At 37.3% G+C, this 27103-nt stretch overlaps 2 protein-coding genes across 4 annotated transcripts in view; both read left to right on the top strand.

Moving 5' to 3' along the window:
• The window catches only part of LOC131301679 (probable RNA-dependent RNA polymerase 1), a 69494-nt gene that overhangs the window by 17392 nt on the left and 24999 nt on the right, over positions 1 to 27103 (top strand). Inside the window, exons 2-5 of one of the 3 annotated variants that reach the window (XR_009191389.1) lie at positions 308 to 848; positions 3012 to 4891; positions 5835 to 5985; positions 9321 to 10231. Coding sequence is in view for 1 of the 3 variants with exons in the window: in XM_058328057.1 (XP_058184040.1) it covers positions 327 to 848; positions 3012 to 4891; positions 5835 to 5985; positions 9321 to 10142 (3375 nt within the window). In the remaining 2 variants the exon portion in view is untranslated. Of the gene's footprint in view, positions 1 to 307; positions 849 to 2479; positions 2904 to 3011; positions 4892 to 5834; positions 5986 to 9320; positions 10367 to 27103 lie in introns of those variants that run through there. The other 2 variants (XM_058328057.1, XR_009191390.1) reach the window with 2 other exon arrangements.
• The window catches only part of LOC131301680 (RNA-dependent RNA polymerase 1-like), a 69367-nt gene that overhangs the window by 17265 nt on the left and 24999 nt on the right, over positions 1 to 27103 (top strand). The window lies entirely within an intron of this gene.

Raw genomic sequence — 27103 nt, 5'->3', positions numbered from 1 at the left:
TGCATGGCGCTTAGGCTCCAGGAGGCCTTTGCACTTGAATGAGCATACATTTGGCATTGTTTTTTTCCTATCATTTTGGGATGATTGTTTTTTAATATATAGCCTTTCATCACTGAATACATTAAGTGGTGTGTCTCAGAATTAGCTAATTGTTTGTTTTATCGCGTGAATTTCCAATCATCTTTTTATCTCTTGTAACTTCTTGGAGATAATTACTTTTTTTATAATTTCTTTTCCTGTATGATTTTTTTCCTTCCACTTTCCTTATTTGCAATTGCTGACAAGGTATTGCACGATGACATTGCAGTTAAAGCCTCTGCAATTAGATGGGAAAGAGTAAGACAATTGAATTGTCTGGGTTTCCCTACGTCTTGCCTGGGGAAATAGTTAAGGAATTCGTAGAGCAATACACAGGCAGAGGAACAGTAGATTCTTTAGAGGTTAAGGAGCCTGAAAATAACTGGTCAGGAGCATATGCCATAGTTCAATTCGCCACTACCAAAAGTGCTGATAAGATTATCAACTTGGCTAAGCAAAACTTGTGTTATAGAAGATCCTATTTGAAGGCTGTCGCAAAGAACTTTTATTTAGTACCGAAGCCAAAGAAATATGAACATGTCATGGAAGGTGTAACTATATATTGTGGATGTCAGATCTCAAAGGAGAAGTTTTCAGTGCTCTGGGAAAGGGAAGATATCTCCGTAAAATTTGATTTTGGACTAAGAAAACTGTATTTCTTCATGTCCTACTTTGATCTTGAGTACAAGCTTGAGCTATTTTATGAGAACATCTTGCAGATTGAGCTATATCAACCACCTGGTCAAACAGCAAAGTTTCTGCTCATTCAGGTTTAGTCCTGCAGAATGTTTACCATATGCATTAAGTTATTTACTTTTGTCTGTACTATTCCTTTTGAATTAGTTGGATATTTTTTCTAGCTGTGTTAAATCCGTTGCATAGGTTAAATAATCTGTCTGTCCAGGTTGGGGGATTTGGCTTATGATAAATCAAAATTATTTGTAATGTGCCTATCTAACTCTAACCAGCAAAATTATAAATGGTTCACAGCTGGTCAAAAAAGAAAAAGAAAAAGAAAGCATCATAACTTCAAATGTGCCAACTATTTGGTAAGAGTCGAAAGGCTCTTACATTCTTTTTGATGCAAGTCAATTGATATTGATAAATTGCTGATGAAATAGGTGAGTGAATATATTGATTGAATGTATCATATTAGGCAATAGGCTTGGCTGAGGGAACAACTTTCTGTGGGCACACTTTACGGTATTGACCGGTCATGCTAGACTCTGGGGAAGCATACTGAACCAAATATGATAAAAAAATGTTGGTGGTGCCTGAGGATATTTAGATCATCTTGTAAGGAAGAAGAAAATTAGCAGAACTTCAAACTTATGGCTTACTAGATATGCCCCTTAGGGTGAGGGCCATAGGTCTTGTTTGATTGTGTTGGTAGTAGCTTAGAACCTGCATTACAATGGTTGGGTACAATTGGACTACTGTCCTCCATGTCTGCCAGATCAAGTTGTCATCTCACGTAGTCACGTTGTTTAATGAGGGTTGCATCTTTGCCTTAGTTATCTCGTTTTACTTGTCAAGCCATTATTGGATTGATTACAGGACTGCAAAGTCTGCAATGAGTCATGCGATGGTAGCTATAATGCTAGGGCTTGTCTACAGGACTCAAGCTTCTTTTTATCCTCGGTGCCCATCATGTTTTAGTATGAATCTCCTTACAAGTGTATCTGGCTTGATACTCAAGACGTCGTAAGAGATGCATTGCATTTCCCTGGGAGCCGCTTGACATGGCCATGTGTCCGGAGTCTGACATCTGTACATCACCTTGGTAGTAGCATTGAACTCTGCCATAGGCATTTGAAACTGGGTAGATTTAGTTCTATTTAACTTTTTTTGACATGTCAAGTAAGCCAAAATTGCCTCATGTACAAGTCTCATGTGCCAGCGGTTCTCCAAAGATTAGACCTCCCAAAATCCTCAATTTTGGGGTACATTGGGACATGGTTCTCGCCGGACCCACAGGCCCCAACATGGCACGGCGCGGCACTCTGACATGTAGATTTTCAAAAATTGGAGTACATTACATGTTGGGGAACCTTTAAAAATCATATTCATGTACTTGGTCATATAAAGAGGAAAAAAAAAACATAAAGCTCTCGTTAGTTGATAAAATAGAATTTTTGCCTTGGTCTAGATGATTAATCATTAAATCATTCAGAAGAGTGTCTTAACTAAAAACATTTCACCATTTAGATCGGTCTTTAAATCCAATCTATCTGCATCTATCATTCAAGAAAGACTTGCCTACACTATAACTAGATCTTGCTATTTGGTTTGATAGCCCCCTAATATGTCCCACAAGTCTAGAGTGTGATTTAGGTAGGGTGTCCCCGGAGCCTTTGTATACAAAAACTCAAACAAAATCGGACACTTTTGATTTGAGTGTCGGGCATAATTTGGAGAGTATCGGCACTTTCGTAATTAATTGTAGTATTCTTTGTAACATCATTGGTTAATGAACAATCCCTTTTGTTTTGTAACTAGTAACATTCTGCCACCGTGTAGTTCTCTTTTTAACATCATTGGTTAATGAACAATCCCTTTGTGTTGTAACATTCTGCCAAATTACCTGGAACCACTGATATACATGCCTTGTAGGTTTGGGGAGTCCCGTAGTCATATGCTTATTTTCAGAGTTGTTGTAGAGCCAATCCGCTCCTTGATAAATGAACCTGTTTCTAACCTATTTCTTTTTAATCTACTTGTGTCCGGAAAAAACATGCACCACAGTTAGCTTCTTTGCCTTGAAAACATGTGCCTGACTGACGGGTGCCGGTGATATGTTTAACGCATCTTGTTCTGACTTCCGTGTATAGTTGTTCTTATTATTTACTCCATATTTATCAATTCACAATCACTTCAACTTCTCATGATTGCAAAGCTGCAGGCTTATTTTTTTCCCCCTATTTGTATGCTAGTTGCTTGGTGCTCCCCGCATCTACAAGACATGTAAACAATCTGTTTACATCTATCATAAGGAAGCTCCTAAAGACCAATGGGTCAGGGCCACGGATTTCACTTTATTGAGCTGCATTGGCCAATCTACAGCTTTCTGTTTGGAGCTTTCAGATGGTATTCGACTTTTGAACTTGAGTCAATACTTCCCTTCTTACAGAGAAAATGAAGGGCCGTTCATTTTGGGGGAGGGGTTTCCTTACTCGTGCAATTTGGATCTGGTACCCATTGTTGGTCCACCTGATGATATTGACTTGCCATATAAAGTACTATTTAAGATCTGCATGCTGGTTCAAGAAGGATATCTCTCAGGACCCACACTTGATATCGACTTCTTTAAGTTGGTTGAGTCCCGGGATATTGACGTCAAATGTGTTGAACATGCCCTAGACACACTATATCATTTAAAGGAGTGCTGCTATGAACCTTTGACGTGGCTCAGGGAGGAATACAGTAAATACCACAACTTAAGAAAACTTCCCAGAACACCTACCATTAAATTAGGTGATGGATTGGTGTATGTACACAGGGTTCAAATAACCCCTTCCAAAGTGTATTTTTGTGGTCCAGAGGTTAATATGTCTAATCGGGTATTACGCCATTATCATGAAGATATTGAGAATTTCCTTAGGGTTTCTTTCGTGGATGAGGAATTGGGGAAGATGTTTTCAACCGAGTTATCCACACGGACACCCTTTTCAGGTGAGGAAAAAAGAACTCAAATTTATGGGCGGATATTATTGGTTCTCAGGGACGGCATTGTTATTGGAAATAAGAAATTTGATTTTCTTGCCTTCTCAGCAAGTCAATTGCGCGATAATTCTGCATGGATGTTTGCTTCAAGAAATGGGCGTTCTGCTGCTGACATAAGAAATTGGATGGGCGACTTTCATCGGATCAGAAACGTAGCAAAATATGCCGCAAGACTTGGTCAATCTTTCAGTTGCTCCACGGAAACTTTGAGTGTTGGTAGGCATGAAATTAAAGTTATTCCTGATGTAGAGATTTTACGAGATGGAATCAAATATGTTTTCTCTGACGGAATCGGAAAAATGTCTGCCGAATTTGCTCGCAGTGTGGCCAAGAAATGTGGGCTTAAAAGGTCAACTCCTTCTGCCTTCCAAATCCGATATGGCGGTTACAAAGGAGTTGTGGCTGTGGATCCCACATCACGAACAAAGATGTCCTTAAGACCAAGTATGTGCAAATACGAATCCAACAACACGAAATTGGATGTTTTGGATTGGAGCAAATATCACCCTTGTTTCTTGAATCGCCAAATGATCACTCTTTTATCTACCCTTGAGGTTAATGATGATATCTTTGAAAAGAAGCAAAGCGAAGCGGTAGAACAACTAGGTACCATATTAACAGATCCGTTAAGGGCTCAGGATGCCTTGGAACTGATGTCTCCAGGTGAGAATGCAAACATTCTTAAGGAAATGCTTCTGTGTGGCTACAAGCCTGATGCTGAACCTTTCCTCTCGATGATGCTGCAAACCTTTAGGGCAGCAAAGTTGTTCGAAATGCGAACTAGAACAAGGATATTTGTTCCAAGAGGAAGGTATATGATGGGATGTCTCGATGAAACCAGAACATTGGAATATGGAGAGGTATTTGTACAAATTTCTGAGGCTGGAAACAAGTTATTTCGTGATACTAATTCCCTTCTTATGCATAGGAGAAGTGACTCGAATCAGGGTCATCATATTGTTAAGGGTACGGTATTTGTTGCCAAAAACCCTTGCTTGCACCCTGGTGACGTTCGGGTCCTAACAGCTGTAGATGTTCCAGCGTTGCACCACATGGTGGATTGTGTGGTTTTCCCACAAAAAGGAATGAGGTAAGTGACATCATCATAATCTCCTTTTCTTATAATTCTATTTAATTCACTCAGGTTCTAGAATATATACTGTCTTACTTTTCATTGTCGGTGTGGTGAAATATATCACTCACACAACTTGGTGTTCCCTGACATTATTTGAGTTGTAAATGTTCAAAACCAGAATTGTTTTTAACAAATTTTGTTAATTGCTTCAAAGGTATATGGAACTTTGCTCTTTCTATGTAGAAATTCGATAAGTAAATAGAGAATTATTAATTTGCTCTCCGAATTATCATTGTTATAGCTTTCCTGATCTTCTTCTCTTTTCATCTTCTTGTAACCAATGTGTATGTGCATAAGTTCATTGCCATGTGATGCTATAACACTTCCCAAAAGAATAACCATATTCCCCTCTTTGCCAAGGGTTGTGGCTTTATAGCATATTAACTAATTAAGAAGGCATGCGATGTTACAGAATAGCCTTTCAACTTTCTCTAGCTTTGCAACGTGGGATCCATGATATCATGTTCACCATCTATACGCCAATTCATTGTGCCTGTTCCAATTAGTAGTGATATTTTCTAGTTCACCTAGGCTCGTGCCATTAAAATACGTCGCTATAAAAGGATGTAAGCCCCTTGGAACTTTATTTAGTCAGGGATCTGGGATCCCAAGAACTTTATCTAGCCAAGCATGTGGTTTGCACTATAGCTTGTCATGGATGCCTTCTCATTGTTTCACCTGCACTACCGGTTGCCTCATTACCATTCTACTTCTTTACTGGATGATGCATTGATACTGAACTCAGTCCTTCAATTGTTAAGTGTAATTAGTGAGTACTTCATACATGATGCCGAATGTAATAGTATTAGTAACTTTTAGCCACTCATAATATAAGCGATGGGTACGTATAGTACTCCTATATGTAAAATTTTGTTAGTTTCTAACTTTATGTCTTCAGACCTCATCCGAATGAATGCTCAGGAAGTGATTTGGATGGAGACATGTATACTGTTTGTTGGGACCCTGATCTTATTCCACCGCGGCAAATCGATGCCATGGATTATAGCCCTGCACCAACTAAGGAGGTGGATCACGATGTCACGATTGAGGTACTACTTTCCACGCATTTTAGGTTGAAGCTATTCTCTTCATTTGTAAAATTAACACGTCAATGAACACCGAGCAGAAAAAGGACACATGCTGATCAGTTATGCTATGTTGGCACACTTTTTGAACTTATTTCATCGTTCGTGGAAGTTTTGCTACATGGGGTTAATTCCCCAACTATTCTCTTGTCTCATGGGTTGTGTTCTTTCTTTTTCCTTGCTTTCACAGCATGACATTACCAATTATTTTCCTGTTCGCTTCAAAATTCACTTGGCACTTTTGTAATATACCATTACTCGCAAGTTGATTTCGGCCCTGTTTCAGTTTCTTTCAAAAAGTACTTTTTGAAAAGAAAGGTAATTTGAAGTTCAAAAATCATGTGTTTACGCAAATAATTTTTCTACTAATATGAATCTTGTTTGATAGATTTCATTGAGATCTTTTTTTTTTTTTGCTCATCAAAAAAAAGTTTCATTAAACTCATAACATGAAATACAGAGATAATAGGAGCTTTGGTACACCGGTCTGACCACCTAAGACCCTCTTCTCCAAATCACACGGAGGAAACTGATTTAGGCCCAACAGACTGAGCCCAAACCATAAGGGAAACCCAAAAACAAAAAAAGAATACCGACCGTCAGTAAGAAACCAACCCCAGCCCCAAAAAAATAGCTAAATCTCAGACCTAAACCTAACGGTTCACCCAAACGGCACCAGACCACTACCGTTACCTCCGCAACCCATCGCCGTCCAGTAGCCCACAACCCAATCCACCTCCATCAGCAGCCACCAAAGCCGAGAAAGCAGCAATGCACGCTCGCGCCCTCCACCGAACAAACAAAGCACCAGACGGCCATAGAGCAGAAACTGCGACGGTCACCACCCAACCCCAATCACAACAGCCGAACTCCTAAAACCCAATCCCCTGCAAGCACCACCAACAGCCACCACTGGTTCCAAGCCGGAACAAACCCCATCCTCACTGCAACACCTGCAAAAGCAAGACCCAAACTTAAACAACAACAATCCAAACCCAGATCCACCACCGCCATCTCCGCCTCTTAAACCTCAGAAAACGAAACCCAACCAAAACTCCGGCCACTACCAAACCCCACACCACCATCCAAAAAGCCCCATCAGCCCCATCCCCAACCACACGCAGCCACCAAAGCCAAAATACGGCGATGCACGCTCGCACCCTCCACCAAACAAACAATGAGGCCATTGAAAGGAGTCGAGATCGGCCCAACCGGAGGAGGAGGTAATCGAAACAGAGGTTGCAAGGGACTCCTCGCCGTTAAGCAAAAACGGGTTCCCCAAGAGATAGAACCAGCCGGAGAACCCAAAGCGCCCAATCGGAGAACGCCACCTGAATCCCGAAGCACCTGGCCGTTAGGCAACGAGATCGGAACCAGCCAAGGAAGGAACCGACGGGGAAACGGAGAAACGGGTGCGATCGGCGTCGGAAAAAGGTTGAAATGGCAGAAAAACGGGGATTGGGAGGGAGAGAGAAGTTAGGAGAGGGTGAAAATAAAATTAAGGGAGGCCCGGGAGGAGGAGGAAAGGAGGAAACCTCCCCCCCAAGCAGCGGCAGGGCAGGAGAGAAAAAGGTTAGAGATAAGGAGCAAAATGCTAGGGGTACATATAAAATGTACATATTATGTACATATCAATTTTGTGGGGCTCACATCGGGTCCCACAAAGATGATTCAAACCGCCCATTATTTTTCAAACATTTTTTTATGGAGCCCTGTAAAAAATCAATACAACCCGATATCGGTAAGGATTTTTACTTATTTTGTGGAGGCGAAACTTCTAACTGCTTAGTTTCGCCCCTACAAATTCAGAAAAAATTCTTACCGATATCGGGTTGAGTTGATTTTGTACAGAACTTCATAAAAAGATGTTTTAAAAATAATGAGCGGTTCGGATCATCTTTGTGGGACCCGAATTGGGCCCCACAAAATCTATATGTACATTGTATGTACATATTATATGTACCAATAGCAGCACTCGATAAGGAGGGGGCGAGAAGTTCTTTGAGAGAGGGAGAGTTTTTTTTTTCATTGAGATCTTTTAAACGGTAAAAAAAAAAAATCAAAATTTTTTTTTTTATTTTCATTATATTTGAGCTTAAAATTATCTTATTTTTTAAAAAAAAGTAGAACGGCACCTTCTTATCACCATAGTTTTATTTGTGAAGAAATGTTTCTCTGTCCTGTCCTTCATTATCTTGCTTTTCTTATTCGCGGAAGAAGATTTACTCAACTATTGTTGACATATATGGTGGCCTTCACTTGTTTTAGTTGTAAATGTGATTTCAGTTTTAACTTTTCCTATGTATATATATGTCTGTGTGCGTGCGTGCTTTTTGAAGCTCTATATATATATATATATATATATATATATATTGTTTTCTTTCTTTTTTTGCCGAAGAGTTTCCATATTTTGTGAAAAGCCTGATTTGTTGGTATTTTTGTGCGTGAAAATTTGGAAGCCAAGTTTCTTTGTGATCAAATTGAACTCTGCAAGCATAATGTCAACATTGTGCAGTAAAATATATATGATTGAACTTGTATTGTGATATATATTTTAGATGGACTCGGTTTTCAGGTATGGACGACATGCGTTGGATTCATCCAATTCCAATGCTCAAGAACATCGTACGCAGATGGTTTTCCTATGGTTTCATTGTTACGGCAAAATGGAGTTTACAAACTAACATAGCTTTCCATTCATAGGGTTTCGGTTTACACATAATTCTTTAGGAACTCATGTACTCATGCTTTTCATGTTCTTTTTTTTTTTTTTGAACGACACATGCTTTTCATGTTCAATGCCTACACAATCGTTCCATGACCCATTTGGCCATTCCCAATACAGAAGGTATGCACACCCTAATTAAAACACAACTCTGAAGCCATTCAATGCATGTGGATCCATGTGCATCAAATGGTTCTGGACACAGTTGTGTGAGTAGCATTGCCAAATAGCAGGTTTTGTTGTTTCATTTATAACCTTGTGCATTCCTTTTGTAACTGTCTCTTAGTAAGCGACGCGTTACAAGATTCGATACTATATGAAATGAAGGAAATAAATAACCTCTTTGCATATGCGTATAAGGTGTTAAGGACAAGCATTAATCTATTGAAGTCATGTGGACACTTTTCTAATTTTCTTGAATTTGATGGTTCAAAGGGCGCTTGTGGCGTCAAGGAAACGTTTGTTCGTTCCATATATGCACTTATTTGTAAATTAAAATTCTAATCTAAACTCTTAGATTTGATAATTTTATTTTTTCCGGATTTGGTGTTAAAATTTTCTGTTTGCCTTGCAGGAAGTTGAGGAGTATTTCACGAACTATATAGTCAACGATAGCCTGGGTATTATAGACAGTGCTCACACGGTTTTTGCAGACAATGAACCTAAAAAAGCCATGAGCGCTCCTTGTTTGAAGCTCGCAGAGCTACACTCAATCGCGGTTGACTTCCCTAAGACCGGCGTGCCAGCAGAGATACCTCGTGAATTACGAGTCCAAACATATCCAGATTTCATGGAAAAGCCTGACAAACCTACTTACAAATCAAAACGCGTGCTCGGAAAGCTTTTCCGAGCCGTGAAAAACATTGCCCCAGAAACGAGCTCCACCAAGTCCTTCACAAAGGAAGTGGCTGAGAGTTCGTATGATCCCGATTTGGAAGTGGAAGGTTTCAGGGATTATCTCGACGACGCTTTTGATTACAAGACCGAGTATGATTACAAGCTGGGAAACCTGATGGATTACTATGAGATCAATACGGAAGCGGAACTTCTAAGCAGCAGTATAATGAGAATGACATCATCTTCCGAGCGGAACAAGGACGCGGAAGACGTCGGATTGGCCGTGAAGGCGTTGAGGATGGAAGCGAGGACGTGGTTCGACGCGGATGCTGAAGGTGAAGATGTTTATGCAAAAGCGTCAGCTTGGTACCATGTTACCTATCACCATAGCTACTGGGGTCAATATAACGTGGGATTGGACCGTGACCACTTCATTAGCTTCCCGTGGTGTGTCTACGATAAGCTGATCCACATCAAGAAAGATAGAGCTAGCATTACAAGGGCTCCCCGTCTGTCATCGCTTGAACGGCAATTCAGTCAGGAGTTGAACTTGGGGTAGAAAATTTTCTTTTCTTATTTTTTATTTATTTATCTAAGATAGAAGAATTCCAGTGTGGTTGCCAAAGTGTTCGATATTGTATTGTTTAAGTGTGTCTATTGTGAACTGTTTGATGTACATACAGTCTGGTAGTGTGATTGGAACTTGGTATTCGAGAATGCTGGAATTTGGTGATGAATCCTGTAATTAGAAGTATGTTACTGGAAAGACACTTGTTTTGGCTATTTTTTGTGTGGCTATTTTCTGGGAATTCTGAAGCTCAAAATGGTTTCTTTTGCTGAACCAATTTCCGAGAAAACTGTCCAAAGAATAAATATTTGACCAGATATCGACATTTGGTCCTTCTAAACTCTTGTGTCTGTTTCTTGGTTACTAGGTGTGATCGGCTTGTGCTAGCACGAGAAATTTCGTGCCTGGCTTTCTAAATTTAAGATGTTAATAGTAGAATATGGTTTGGAAGTAGTCTGCATATATTTACACGTACTTAGAAGTCATAGTTGATTTAGTTACATAAAGGAGAGAATGTAAGAGCCTAAAAGTAAATCATGTAAACCCAAAGATTTGCTTTTAAAGTTTCAGGATAGGGAAGCCAAAACAAGCAAATCAAAAGTAGATATAAGCAAGCATTAGGTACTTTTATTCTCAACCATTTTACTTGGTAATGACTTTAACATGCCAACCAAATATTACGTTTGACACAATTTTATCTGTAGAATTCAACAAACAGATCTTTATCGCTAATATAAGCAAGCAGCTTTGGTACAAATAAAATAACAAGAAATCCAAGTTCAAACTTTTTGTACTCGCGAATAAGTCAAACGCATGCTATGAGAAAGCAGCATATATTCTCTAGCGTTTCTTCAATGGCTTCATCGCTCAATTTCTCACTACCACCTTTCTTCAGAATGTTATCACAAAATGTAGTCAGAAGTTCTGCACCTGAGCTTCCACCAACACCAACACCTTTATTACAGAAGAATTCAAAAGCCTCCTTGAGCGCCTAAGCCAAAAAAGGTAGAAGTTGATGCAGGAATAATAAGATGAAAGCATGATCAAGATGAGGTACTTTTGCAACAAACCTTGTGGGAAAGCGTATAGTCTCGGGCGTTAAATCGGCCAAACCAGGCAAGAAAACAACATTCAATCACCGTTGCAGCAGTTCTTGTCCGGAAAATCGAATTCATCATCAAGACGGAGCAATTGGGTCTGGGAAAAATTAGTCACGACCGTTCGAATGGCTCATATTCACATTCGGACGGATAGAGCTGACAACTCAAGGAATGCATGCCAAATCCTATTTTTCTCTGGTTTCGTCAATCCGAGGCCCAATCGGCTCGTACACTAACATCATTATAGTGTTTTCTAAGACCCATAATACTCAAAACATACATTTTGTCAACATATATGACATGCATGTGACCTAGAGTACTGTGTGAACTTGATCCAAAGTGTGGCCAGAAAACTTTGGGTGGACTCCAGAGATGATCAGGAGATCGCGGGTTGACCCGAAAAACGGGTAGCAATAGAAGTGTTGACAGAGAGGGAGGGCTGCCTGATAGAAGCAGGAGGAGAGAGAAGAGATAGCATTCTAGAGATGGAATTGATTGGTTGGAAAAACATGCTTATGGATCCTTGTTTGGTGGTTTATTGTCTAAACTCTCTTTTGCTGCTTTACTATATAGTATATACTATGTGTGAGGAGAGAGGAATAGGAGGATCTTTCAACGCCATAGTAGTAGTTTATTGTAGTTGGAAGCCCAAATTTCTACCGACATCAGAGCTTGTGCTATAGTTCATGGAGAGGCATTAAGAAGACTGACGTGAATTTGGCTTTATGTGCTGCTTGGAATATTCCTCACAGGGTCTTTGACTGGGCCTGACTTGTTTCTACTTCTAGTTTCTTTTCCTATTTGTCCAAAGGGTGTTTTCTAGGCTAGAGTTGCTTCTGTTCTTTAGTTGTTAGGATGGGAGCATGTTCCTTACCCTTTCCCTTTCCTTGTTTGTATGCTTTGTTTCAGGGGTAGCTCCTCTGTTTGGTAATAAAATCTTAACTTACCCAAAAAAAAAAACTCAACGACTAGCTAGCGGTAGAGGTGTTGCCGAAAAAATTGCCATGAAAACGGGACAAGAGAGCTAGATGAGGGAGGGAGGGAGGGGGACAAAGAAAGAGAGAACAACTTTAACCTGGAACTTTTTTGAATTGTATATATCTTTGTTCGGTAAAGAGAAGGGAGTGGCCGGCCGTCACACCTTAGAAACTAGTACTATAACTAATGGACCTTAACCCTTACTCTAAATGTTTACATGTTGTACCTTTTTTTTTTATAATCAAAAACGCCCACGGAGTTTACACAAAAAGGAGAGATTCTCTAGCTAGAACAGAAGAAACAAAATTTGGGGGAATCACCACCCAATCTCTAGGAAGCAGACCCTTCAAAGCTTTCTTAGCCACCACATGAGCGAGCTTGTTTGCCGTCCTCTTTACCCATCCAAATATGATATTCAAGCTTTCTCTCATCCTCCTGATATCCCAAACCACTGCAGAGACTTCCCAAGGAGGGACCAATTCGGATACACTCAGCTTGATGGCTACTTGAGAGTCCGACTCGACTAGCGCATTTTGATAAATCATGCCGCACGCTTGGCGAATAGCCACCAGTTCCCTTGAAGGGGCAACGAAACCTTACTCAAACCAGTTGAACCATTCACAAGGATGCCCTTGCTGTCCCTGATTACAACTGCTGCACTCACCTCCTCTCCATTCTTTCCCACTGCTGCATCACAATTTAGCTTAAAACACCCATTTTCCGGAGCCCTCCATTGGGAAATAAAGTCCTCAACATTTGGGTTATTCATATGGAAACGGGAAGGCACCACTACATCTGAAAATTCACGGAAAGCCTCAAGCGCTCTCCTCATTGTCCACTTTGGATTAGGCAGACCCGAGTTGAAAACTACCTCATTTTGCGCCTTCCAAATGTACCATGCGATATAAACTATCCGTTCCAAAAAATTCATCGCATCCTCCTTCTTAAACTGATCAACTACTTGGAAAGTCCATCTGATCACCGACGTCGGGTGCCCCTGCCCCACATTCAACTGAACGTTACTCCCAAACCAAACCAAACCGCACGAGCCCAATGGCAATCAAGGAGCATATGTTCAACAGTCTCGTCAAATTGGTTACGGATGGGGCACGTCTGATATTGTCCACATTTTCTCTTGAACAGATTTTCTTTAGTGGCTAAACTATTACTACAAGCTCTCCACCAGAAATGCCTAATTTTGTGGGGCACCTTTAACTTCCAAATGATAGCCCATAAATTTGTATTGATCACCAACGAGGTTGAAGGCTTCTCCCCTTTATCTTTAGTCCTCTCTTGATTTGCCACATGGTAGCCCGATTTTACAGAATATTCTCCATTTGAGGTGTAATGCCAAACCAGCAAATCCTCTCTCTGAAACTTCGAAATAGGAATTTTTAAAATGGCATCTGCCTCCTCCTTGGAAACAATCTGCATCAACTTCACTTTATCCCAGCCTCTTCCATCTGCAATAATCACATCCTACCTTGTTGGTCTAAACATTGGCCTATTGCGGACTGTAGAACAAATTACTCTATTTTCTAGTACAAAATATCTTTAATTTTGTCGAATTAATTGGTTATCAATACATACATAGGTACTCCTTCTCTCGTTTGTTACTACTATATATTATAAGCAAGAAATGCACTATAATGGGATTTGTGACCAAGCAACTTGTCAAAGTGTGATAAAAATATCAATCCCATTTTTTTATCCTATAATAAAAAAAAAATACGGGATGTTGCACGGTTTTAGCAGAACGATTCAATTAGTAGATGTTTACAAAACAAATGGACTAACCAAATTAAGTGTTGAGTTGAGGAAATAAATAAAATATGTAGTAAAAATTAATGACCCCTTGTACACAATATAACGATGTACGTAACTAAAAACTTAAGACACTTCCCACTTGACTAGGCTCGATCAAGTTATTTACCCAAAAAAAAAAAAAGGCTCGATCAAGTACACACAGTCACATGCTTACACGTGCATCACTGTATGGTGGCACTCCCTGGTGCTTCTCACAAACACACTGAGTTGAGTTTTGTTCACCCTCCTTAAAAGAGGGTGAACATTATCCTTCTTCCTATTGATTGGAATTGTGTGAATCTCATCACAAAGTGTGATGTCATACTTATCAAAAAGTGTATTGCAAGGGTAAACATGATATCACTTGGAATCCACGTCATTTCAATCAATAAAATGGAGGGTAATGTTCACCCTCCTTAAAAGAAGGTGAACAAAATTGCACTCACACTATATGGAGACATATTGATCTTCTTTACATCCTGTTCATTGCTGGAAAAAAAAAATCGAAAAAGAATGGTACACTACATTATTTCATTATAATCAAGTCAGTAGATTTAGAATATTCTACTAAAAATAAAATGACAGCTATCCTAAAATGCAAAAGTCTTAAAGAAACCGACAGCAGCCAACGACCAAACGTATCACCGATGCCTACGCGGGACCCACTTCGGGCACGCATGGATGATTCGAGCCGTTCAATAATTTAAATAAAAAAAAAAACTAAGTGGGCCCATGAAAAATTAGCTCAATCTGATATGTATAAGTGCTCGATCTATTCTTCTACTTTTTTCATTTAGATTGAATGGATCGAGGACCTACACATATTGGATTAAGCTGATTTTTCACAGGCCCACTTTTTTAAAAAAAAATTATTCAACAACTCAGATCATCTGTACGGGATCCGGAGTGGGCCTCTTATGGCCTTCAGTACAACTGGTGGGTGGCTATCGTCGGTTTCCGTAGCAGAGTTCCCTTAAATATATATTCTAATATATAAATGGGGAGCATCAATTTGGTGTCTCCTCTGTCATGTGTTTTCCTTTTCCAAAATACCCTCTAAAGAGAAAAAACACAAAACAAAATAATTAATTGTGGGGATATATTGGACATTTTAACACACACAAAAAAACTCCCAAAAATAGTTAACACCCCCAAAAAAACAGTTACCACCCCACTATATGTTCAGATGTCCTCAAAACACACATTTTTCCTTCAACTGCTCTGTCCATTTAACAGTTCAACTTTACCGGGTAATTTCATAGAAAAAAATTGTCAAATAGCGCCTCACATGAGAAAGAGAGAGCTGAGGGACCATTTTTGTGAAGAAGTTTGCCAAATGTCAAGAACTTTGAATAGGTTTGTACCTTCATCTACAAGTCTACAACCCATAGCTCTTTACTGTACTCATTTATTTACCTAATTTTGGATTTATTGTTTTCTATTTTTCTTCATTCATTTTTTTGGCATAATCATGTAACCTGATCAAGATGTAGTTTTGTGGGCCAATTTTTTAAGATGTAGTTTTGTTGCGATTTGATAATTGGCCGGACGGATACATGCACGAATATATCTACCGTCATGCCTGTTCAATGCACGGGATTACAAAAATAAAAATAAAAAATTCGTACTCTTTTATATCCACATCTATATATGCTTTATATATACACAATTTGACTCACCAATCACTCTCTTCTCATACCTTGACTGTGAGTGGGGAACCAAATTTGACGGAACAAATTGGTCTCCTTTAAAGCCCTACTAGAGGCCGGAGCACACGCGATGCAAATTGAATTTTCACAACATTTGTAAAAATTTAATCAAACAATAAGTAATCAAATAATAAGTGAGAAGCATTTTTATAAAAATATTGTGAAAATCCAACTTGCACATGCATTACGCGTGCCCTAATCTCTAGTATGCATAATGTGACATCGGAGTCAGTTTCATTTTCTGTTACGACATTGACTACATTTGAGAAGATTGAAATCGTTGCGAAACTCACACACACTTGTGTAGTTATAGTTTGCTTGAGTAGTATATACTATTAAATTACTATATTAAATTACTCTAATTGAAACTCATTGGTGACATTCCTTTAGTTTTTTGGGCAAGTGCGTTTTAAATGGTAGAGTGCAGGGGAGGGAGAGAGAATGAGAGAAGGGGGGCACTGCGCACTTGCTGATGTTTTTGTCACGAGGATAAATTCTTTGCACCACCATCGGTGTAAATATTTGTTTCCTTCAAATCAATTACATTACGTCACATTACAAAACAGTGGTCGCAATCAATAAAACATGGCTATGTAGCACAATATAATTGATTTGGAAGAAATAAATGACACCAGCGGTGTAAATAATTTAATCTCTTTTGCCTTACATTGGAGTTATTAAAAGCTTGTTAAAGGGGAAATTGCTGCCAAAGGAGAAAGTACCACTTTATGGTCAATTTTAAAAGAAATGTAATCAGTGTCCCGCATTTAAGGGGGTGTAAATAGTCAAAAATTAAGCTCAAGGGGTCCATCTAAGACTCGCTCAAAGTACAAAGGGTGAAACTAAAATTTGCTCTACTTGTTTTTACTCTCAATTCCGAGGGTGTTGTAGTGCACCCCTGTGTATAGTGTGTTGTAGGGATAGCCGTCGATCTCATCAACATTAATTAGATAAAAAATAAAAAAAATTTCCCTGATAATGTTTGTTACGGAGTAACTCTTCCCTGAAAAAATTTGTTTTTAATTTGAACTGTTGAAAATATTTTAAATGGTTACGATGCCACACTACACAAACAGTACACAACAGCCTTTCTGGATCCTAGCCAAACATAGCCATGGGCCTTCCATGTCCTGCGCCTAGCTCTTGTAAAATCAATTACTATATGTCTCTTCAAATCATAGTAAGTGCTCCAGTGGTCCACCACCATAGAACTACTGGCCATTTTTTCCAAAAGAAAAGTCTCTTAACAGCTAGTACTACTGTATTGGACTCTTGCATATTGTCCATTTGTGATGATGATGGTGCGTACGTACTATCCAATACCCAATCTTTGCTTGGCAACCAAGTTCGTCCTTTATAATTATTGTGAGGAAAATGGCTACATAAAAGAAATTATATAGTACAGTAGTTATTTGATATTATTCAACACGCCTTTTCTACTGCACATTGATTGGAGATTTCTACACTTTGTTCCAAACATTTATTTGACATTTCCATAGTGCTCGAGTCAATTTATATACGCCTTAATTACTTTCATGAAAATTGATCTCACAGTTCACTAGTCGGACCCAAATAAAAATCGGAGAAAACATGTGCATTGACCAAGACTCAAGTTTCACCTAACCTTGTTTTCTGTCTGTTACTCCTATTTTCTTGTGGTGGTTAATTAAAGGGCAAGGAAAAAGGTAAGGTAATAATTGCCCATGGCTGTGGAACAACATGGCCCACCATCCAATCATACAGTCCTTTTCATTTTTTATTTTTATTTTTTGATCCGTCCTTTTCACTTTTGTTGGTTTCAAAGTAACTGTGTCAATTCTTTTTTCTGCTGTCGTTCTCTTTCTTCTAGGCTAAGGTAGTATTTTCCGAAAGATTTGTACTGGGGAGTGCATAATTTTTTAGTGTTGGAAAGTGCGCGGCTGTATTTGTTTCCTATTTTAATTTTGTTTTAATTCTATTTTGTAATCATTATTCTTTTTTTTTTCCAATTATTAGTTTATTTTTTCAATTATTACTTTTTCATCTTTCTCCAATCATTAGTCTATTTCTCTAATTATTAATTTCTCATCCATTTTTATCTTTCTCTACTCATTACTTCTCTCCAATCATTACCATATTTCTCTCTCTATCCACTAACAAAATTAAACTAAACTAAACTAAACTAAAATAGGAAACAAACACAACGTGCGTTTTTTTTTTTTTTGCTAAAAGAAGAAAAAATTGAGTGTGAAAGTCATTTTCCTTTTTATATTTTGGTGAAGAATGTTAAGTGATTTTTGTTTTCCCTAGCTAGACAAATCGAGAAAGAGAAAAAAAAGTGAGCAAAAAACTCGGAAAGATTATGATAAAAAGCCGAGCAATGCTGATACATCCACCGACCGGCCACCACCTATCGGGATTCGAAGGGCATATTTGGTCCACTCTTTATATTAGATTGAGCAGATTTTTCACAGAAGTCTGCTCGTTTTTTCAAAAAAAATTATTGAACGATTCAGATCATCTTTGCGGGGCCTGGAGTAGGCCCCGCGTGCCTGTCGATTCTCGATCACTGCTCTAGCAGTCATTGGCCTTCGCATTTTCGAAAGCCGAGTTTCTAAGAGATGCCAGCAAAGGCGTTTGGAGTGAAAATAAAAAGAATTTATAGCCGAGTTTTTAATTTCTCAGATTTTCTTACTAACAATAGGTGGAGACATCATTCAATTTCACTAATGTTGGAAAAGAGTTGCATATAAAATTGGTAAGCTGGAAAAGCTAATTGGTCCTGCAGTGAAACAAATCGTAAGAAATATATAAGATAAAATATGTCCATGCGAGATACTGAAACGAGAAATCAACAGCATTTTGTTCGTGATATTATCAATATATTTTCTCACACGTAAAGGGAAAATGAAATGTTCTGGGAAAGAAAGGAAAAGGAAACAGACACCGGCGGAGGTATATAGGGCCAGGGGTGGCTCCGGCACTCTGGTCCCTCCTAACATTCTTTATTATAAAAAATTATATAAAACAGAAATGTGTGTGGACAAATTGTTACAACGGCTCATATTTATTTGATCTAAGAGTTTATGTGTGCTCTTCAACTCTCTTAAGAAAGTACCCATAATCTTTCAAATACTCTCTACGTCCCAATTCAATTGTTATTTTTGGAAGTTTGTGCCACTTTTCAATTAATTATATCTTATAATGTATAATGTTTTAGGTGATTTCGAAAATATTGAATTATAAAAGAAATCGAGATCTATCAAACAAGATTCATATTGGATATAAAATTCATTACCACTTTAAAAATATAACTAGTTTTTTAATCCAGTTAGAATGAACTGAGACAAGTAAATTGGGACGGAAGGAGTATTTCACAAAAATGTCATCTCTTCTTTTTACCCAACTTCTGTCATTGGCATAATAAAAAAAATATTTCCAACTCAGTCGTTTTGTCCCCCCGCCTCTTTCCCTCTCTCTCTCTCTCCCTCCTATCATCTTTCAAATCCTCCCCGAGGTCTATAAATCGCATCGGAAGCTAGGCTAATAAACATTCTTTTGAGATTTTTGATTTATTCCAGCGAAGCTAGTTGAAAGCTGCGTGAAATCTAAGCTAAGAAAGCTCCGTGAAAGCAAAGGTAATAGATCTAACAAAGAAACCATTTTTTGAAAGCCGTGTAAAACATTCCTTTGGGATTTTTTTGGGAGTTTTTGGTGTTTGTTTCTTTCTAGGGTACAAGTAGTATTTAAATTTCAATCTAGCTGTTGTTCCAGGTGGAATTTGTGCATGTTCCGAGTGTTCAAGAAATTTGGATGATTTTTTTGGTATGGACGGGTGGGTGGGTGGGTGTGTTATTAAATGTTACACATAATCGAGTTTTGTTATTTTGACTTTTCATGACGTTCCGTTTTGAATTATAGTTTAGTAGTGTAGTTCGCATCTAGGTCCATGTGTTTTCAGACCCTTCTTTTTCTTTTTTCCCTTTCTTTTTTCTGTTATCATAGGGTTGCCCGTACCTACATGAGTAGAAATTAATGCAAGTTTGGGCATAAATTGAACTTCAGAATAGTAACTCCATGGGTACATAATTTTCAGCAAATTGAACCAATTCCAATTGGGGTGGGTAGTGTCGTAGGCACGGGCAAGCATTATGCGTCCGATGATTGCTTACACTGAGGTATTTCAATCAAAGCCTGAGTTCTTTGTAACTTTTTTCGATAACCTGTTTTTTTCCCACGGTCTGAACTAATTTTTTTTTTTTACTCTTTATATGGTTAGTTTATGGCGTTTGATAACTATTAGTGATTGAAATTACATTAAGATTTATGATTTCTGGATTCTAATATATTTCTTTCATTTCTACAAATGGGTTTAATGTATGTGGTGAAGGATCCATAGTAGTGTTATTTTAACTTTTTTACTTGGTATTTACTAGGATTTCATAAGCAAATTGATAGTTCTTTATAGCTAGCTTAAAAGTTTAATTGGAAGAGTGCCGCCACTAAGAAGATGATCATATATTATACACTAATGAATTGATTTAGTGTTTGAGCCACTAACTAACAAGTGCCATAGGCACGGATAATTCCAACCGATGTGCATAGTGCCGTAGGTACGGACAAATACTAATTTAAAATATTTAACTAATGTTATAGGTAATATGGTTATGAGTTAGGTTCCGGTGAGGGATCCCTCATTTTATTAAAATGCGGGACTCCCCTTCTCGATTGAATTTCGATGATCCGAGCCGCTCAAAGTGATCAGAACGTGATTTTAAAGGTTCCCGTGAGAAATCAGCAAAAACGGGAAGGGCTTCATCCGAGCAGTTTTCATTGAACGGTTCAAAAAAAACTGCTCGGATGACGCCATTCCCGGTCATTTTTTTTGCTGATTTCTCTAGGGGACCCTTAAAATTACGTTCTGCACACATTGAACGGTTCGAATTTTCAAAATTTGATCGAAAAATGAAAGTCCCTCATTCATCTTAACAAAATGAGGGATCCCTCACTTGAAAATTCCTCATATATATATATATATATATATATATATATATATATAAGCATAACGATCTCTATTATTATGAATAATTTTGATTAGATCTAGCCAAAAACTAAAGTTATTTTACACTGTCTGGTAAAATTTTCTTAAATTCTTTCCTAATCGAAAATAATCACACATGTGCATTGCAATTGTCGATAATAATGCAAAAAATATTATATTCGATATATTAATATACCACAAAGCTACATCATATATTGAGTACATTTTTGCATGAAAATACTTCTTTTATGTCGACCTGCTAAAATTTTGGCTCCGCCACCAAGAACAAGGAAAATTATTATATTGGAATTGCAAGAATATTAGAGAAGATAAAGTTTATACCGATAAAGATACGATTAAAGCGGCGTGGATAAGAAAAGTAAGAAATTCTACCAAGGACAAAGTGAGGTATAGTTTTAAATGATAAAGTAAATAGCATGGGATGTGATGTGATGTTTTAAAGATAATAGAGCCCCACATGTTAACGGTAATTCCCCATCTTCTTTTTACTAACGTTAACACTTTTTTACTTTTAAAAAAAATGACATTTTGTTCTTATTCAATTTTGTAATAACCACTTTAACTTCTTCTTTTTTGCTTAAAAGTTGTTATTTTTCAAAATATTTGGATAAAAGTAAAAAAAATCTACTTTTTTATTCATATCGTTTAGACAAATCAATAATCCGTAAAAATTTTGAGCAAAACTAACAAACAGAAAAAAAAAATTGATAAGGACAAGTAAAAAAAAAATGTTAGTGGAACAGGGCCATTCACCATCTTAAAATAAAGCATAAAGTCACTCAAATTATCCATGCAAGAATCAGGATTTAAGTATGGATGGCAATGAGTTTTTTGATATTTGTGAAATCATAATTAAAATCGAAATTTATAGCTAAAATTAAAACCTCATTGGATTTCTTTGATTTAAACCATAACGAAAACTGTCGGTTATCAGTTTGGTTCAATTTCTTATCGAAATTGGTGGTTAACGGGTTTAGAAACCGACTTGAACCCACACAAACAAAATCAACATAAAATTTCTAACCAACTATATTAGTAGCTAATTTTCCAATTAAAAGTCAACCAAAATAGTCATACTGAAAACGAACGATCAAGAATACCTTAATCAACCAAACGAAATTGGTAGAAAAAAAAAAAAAAAACCCCAGCAATATAGTGGGATTTACCAGCACCCCACAAACAACTATTATTGATGAAGAGATAAATTGCCCTTGAGACTTGTTCAAAAAACCCAACAAAATATTGCACACCATAGAGTTTATTTTGTTTTAAACTCTATGATGTGCAGTAGTTTGTTGGCAGGTGATCAAAAGGAGTTGGAAGGTGTAGAAAAGGATAGGGAAGGTGATCAACATAGGTGAGGCGCAGAAGTGAGACACAAACCCTTAACCCTATATGAAAGTTGTAATATATATATATATAGATATAGGTATTTCCATAATTATATCGTGGTCCGGTTTTGATTTTGGTCAATACGGTTCGATTATGGTGCATTTTAACATATGAAATCTAAACCAAAACCGAGCTGGCTATGCAGCTTTTTTAAATTCAAAACCAAAACGAAAACCACGGATGAAAAATCGATTGAAAATTATTCCGGTCAGTACGATTAACCATCAGCTTGGATGGAATTGCCACCCGAACCTTTCTTCTCTAAGAATCTGTTACGGTTTTTTTAATTCCCTTAAAAAAAATTCTATTTTTTTCGCATAAATTCGGTTGACCTTGTTTTTTCCCTTCAGAATCTATCTTCTTTAAGAATTTTACAGTTTTTTGATCAAAATGTTTCGTACTTTTTGATTCGTCACGAAGAGATGAATTAAAAATAAAAACAATGGGCCATAAAAAATTTGCTAAAGATAAAAATAAGCTCAACAATTCTGCTTTTTTATCCAATTTTTTATTTTAGTAGATTTTAAAACAACATTTGGGTTTAACAATTTTTGTTTTGAATGGTGTGGAGTAATGTTCCATGAAAATTAGACAAATTGATATTCAGAAGAAGGAATATCAAACCAAATCGAGCCTTAAGCCTCAATCAATTATGATTCACAGAAAAGAATAAAATTTATAACTTTTGGTAGGTTCCCCAATGCTGGAATGCAGCCATTGCATACAAACATGGTCTTAAGAAAGAAAGCAAAAAAAAAAAAACACGAAGAAGAAAACAAAAGAAGGGAAAATAAAGGAAGGAACACATGCAGAAATAGCTAGAAAAAGATTTGAGCTTTTGTACCTGTTTACCTATTTTTTCTCTCAATTGAAATTCCGCAGAGATTTTGAAAAACAAAGTCAACAATACAAACAAAGGCAATGCGGCTTGTCTCCAAAGGTACGAATCTATGGTTTCTCGCCATATTTAAGGACTTCGTCGGACGTGAAGTGGCAATCGAATCAAATGCGAAGTTGATAGCAAGAACAAAACTAAAGACTAACGAAAGAGATTCTTCACCTTTCATAGTGTATCGACACATAAAAGAAAATCGGTAATGTAAGGCAAACACCAATCCTCAAAGATGAAATCAGTACATGGGTTTCTAACTTAATCTACTCCTAAAATTGGTAATTCAAAGACAGAAATGTAAAGGGCAATAAATGTAAATGACATGATAAGTAAATCTAACCCAAAAGTTGGGTTAGTAAGACAACAAATTCGAAACAAATAAAGATAAGAACATCTACAATGGGGATGGAAAATAACTAGGGATGAATAGTCATTTTAACATCAAAAAATGGTTAAAAGTTAGTTAATTGTAAAATATTAATTAACTTTTCCCCTCAACTTAATTCAATTACTACTTCTTTTCAAAAATAACTGTCATGTCCACCAAATGAGGACTTTAAAAAAATTTAAAAAATATATATCTTATTTTTAATGTAACGTCCCAATTTTTGGGAACGTTAATTTAAATAAAATAATACAAAATTTATTATATATTTAAAAAAAATCATAATTTAATTTTACAAGCAAACAAGTCTTGAATCAAATTACATTTATTTAACTTAAAAGGGAAGGGGCACTATGATAATCTACTCCTCTTGGCATCCATCTTCTTCAACAAGGTCTGGGTCAGCTATGTACTCCTTCAGCTCGTAAAACTGTCCCTGTTTGTCTCCAAGTTCTAGCATAAAATGTCATAACCACAAAAGTAGCATCATGAGCAATTAAGCCCAATATCTAAGCATATAACAGTATATCATTTTTACAAAAATTTAACATCACAATGATAAACAGATGTGTCAGTGTCTTTTCAGGTTTATTGCAGCGTATCATAAACTATGTCATCATTTTTCAAGTATCGATTCTGTAACGATCCTGATTTTCGGTAAATAAAAATTTCGTTAAATATTTGAATTTTATTTAAATTACTTGGATTTGCTTTTAAAATTCCATTTTAAATTCTAATAATCCGTCATAATTAGATTCGAGACTTATAAAAATTATATCTCTTCGCACCGGACGATCTAGTCCTTTTCTAAAGGCAAGTATGCTCATAGAAGCACTTGTATATTTTCCTAAAGAGTTAAATAAAATCTTTAAATTATATTTCTTGGCTAGAAATCCTACTTGGCAAGTAGGATTAGTCTCTAACCAATTAGTTAACCTAACTACCATTTCACTTAGTTACTTTCCTCTAACCTTAGGTGAACCTTATGAACCTTTCCAACCCTACTTAAACCTTTTAGACCTAGAGAAGTAATCATTATACTTCATGATTAGTCACATCAAAATCATACCTATCATCATTTTCCCTTTATCCATTGGACAATAACTACTAGGGAAAATTGTATTCCTTGGGTAATAGAAGTTAGTCTTGCAAATGAAAGCCTAGAATTGATAAGACAAGTCATATAAGAATCTTTGGACCATAGGAAGTCATTCTTTTGCTTCCAAAAGAAGTAAACCTAGTCTTAACCAGTTTCTTTTCATTGAGTTGTCACTTGAAAGCTCATAATCCTTACTCTTTTCTTAGACCTAGTAAGCTAGACCTCTTAGTCTTTGGTGTACTTATATAGACTTATATATATACTTGTTACAAGAGAGAGAGAGAGAGAGAGAGAGAGAGAGAGAGAGAGAGAGAGAGAGAGGGAGAGGCCGAGAGTGAGGGAGAGAGTGAGGTGTGTGCTTGTGTGTTGTGCACTATAAGCAACCCTTTAGCCTTAAGACTATTTATGACTTGACAACCCATTTCTAGTCAATTTCAAGCATAGAATCCTAGCCTTAGTCATCCTAGATTTTGCTTCCGAACTAGCCTTTGATCACCCTAGAATTTGACTACAACCTAGCCTAGGATTGACTAAACATGGGAAGACTACACATTAGCCTAGCCATCATTTCCTTCTTGCTTGTAAGGCTTGCCAACCTAAGGTATAATTACCTAGGATTTACCTAAAAAGCCTAAGATCCTACTTGATTTTATAGCCTTATGCCTAAAGATTAGATTTGACAAGTCATGGTGAGCTTGAAAGACTTGATTTGACAAGTCAATGAAGCAAATCCATGGGATATATATATACATATATATATATATATATATATATATATATATATATATATATGGCCGGCCAAGGAGGGGAGAGGGAGAGCCAAATTTTTGCTATAAATATGACTCCCCTCATGCCATTCAACTCACACCTTCCATCCTTTAACTTCTCTCTCTAGAATCTTTGCATTTGTTCTTTGTTCTTTTTGTTTTTAGTGTTCTTGAGTTTTTCTTGAAGTTCTTCAAAAAACTCAACCTAGGCTGTCACCAAACCACCATTCGACCACCCTTTAGATCCAAAAAATTAGTAGTTTTAGTCAAGAACTAGTTTCGAGAGAAACCTTTCTTTTTCGAAACTACCGTAAGCTTACCGTGGGAAGTCACTTCGTTCGTTAGCCGACGTACTTACTTTTCCGTAGCCGGCCCTACTGCCAAGAAGAACGGTAGATTTTTCCGTCCTCATTATCTCTAAAGTATATGTAGATTATCCTTACTTACTTCTCTAAGTATAACTAGAAGTAATATATTATTTGTACGTTTGAAATGCATGTTAGTTAATAATCTTATTTTTGCTAAGGGAGATATGAACATGTGGAATAACCAGTTTTTACTCCAATAAACATATGTTGTTTTGAACTTCCCACAAAGGAGAAAAGAACGGATTTTGAAAGATAAAACTTTATCATTTGATAGAAGTATTCGTATTTTGATTTTTAGGATGATTATGAGCATGTATACATGAATTGTTTGTATTACTTGTTGTTGTGATAAAGCATAAGTGATTTTCACTCCAAATGCGTCCATACATGTGGCGTTATGCTTTAAGTGATGATTTGAGCATGATTAGTAATATAGAGTTGGATAATCTTGCTAGTTTAGTTTCAAAATTACAATGAATGATTTATGATTACGTATGTGAAAAGTCATACCGCGGAATCGTTGCATGAAAACGAGACACAGAAATCGAGAAAGTAGAAACATGACACTTAAGGTGTGGTTAATGAAATAATATGATTTGCAAAAGAAAAATGTTTGGAAACCGCAATGTGGCCGGACTTGGTAGCCCATTGTGAGGAGTGCATGTGTAAACTATTTTTGAAAAACCCAATGGGAACCCGGAGCGGCAGAACCATTGTGATATACTCGAGAACCCGGAGCGGCGGAACCGAGGGATGAATTGTGGTTTGGTTATCCGCGGAAAGGAGCCAACGCAATTGGTTTAATGATTTTTGAAAACCCACATGGGAACCCGGACCGGCAGAACCATTGTGGGATACTCGGGAATCCGGAGCGGCGGAACCGAGGGTTTTGAATTGTGGATTGGTTATCCGTGGAGAGGAGCCAATGCCAAATTTAATATTTTGGTGTGCCAATGGGAACTTGGTGCGGCAGAACTATTGTGAGGATACTCGAGAGACCGGAACAGCGGAATCGAGGTTGGGTGTGTTAAAAACGATTTTGAAAATGTTGATTTGGTATAAAAATGGTAACACGGTCTACGAGAAGTCGCGTAGGAGAAACTCAGAAAAATCATGAACACTAACGTTAGTTTGGATATTGAATGTGGATGTGTCATTGTTAACTATTCATTAGATATGCAAGTACTACGTAGAAATTGTCAAACTATGATCTTCTGCTTGTAAGTTAAGGGTTAGTGGGTATGGATTATTCTATTGAGCTTTTGTAGCTCACGGTGTTACCTTTGGTGACCCTGACATATTATATTGGTAACGATGCTGGTATAATGTGTTAGACTTTATAGATGAACGGGGTGAACTCTACACCTTAGAAGCTTTTGGAGCTGAAGAGCTGGCTAGAATGGAGGAGCAGGCGG

This window comes from Rhododendron vialii, chromosome 9a, assembly GCF_030253575.1.
Source record: "Rhododendron vialii isolate Sample 1 chromosome 9a, ASM3025357v1".
NCBI classification, from domain to species: Eukaryota; Viridiplantae; Streptophyta; class Magnoliopsida; order Ericales; family Ericaceae; genus Rhododendron; species Rhododendron vialii.
Note: the sequence above shows the minus strand (reverse complement) of the source record. Positions and strands in the feature narration are given on the sequence as shown.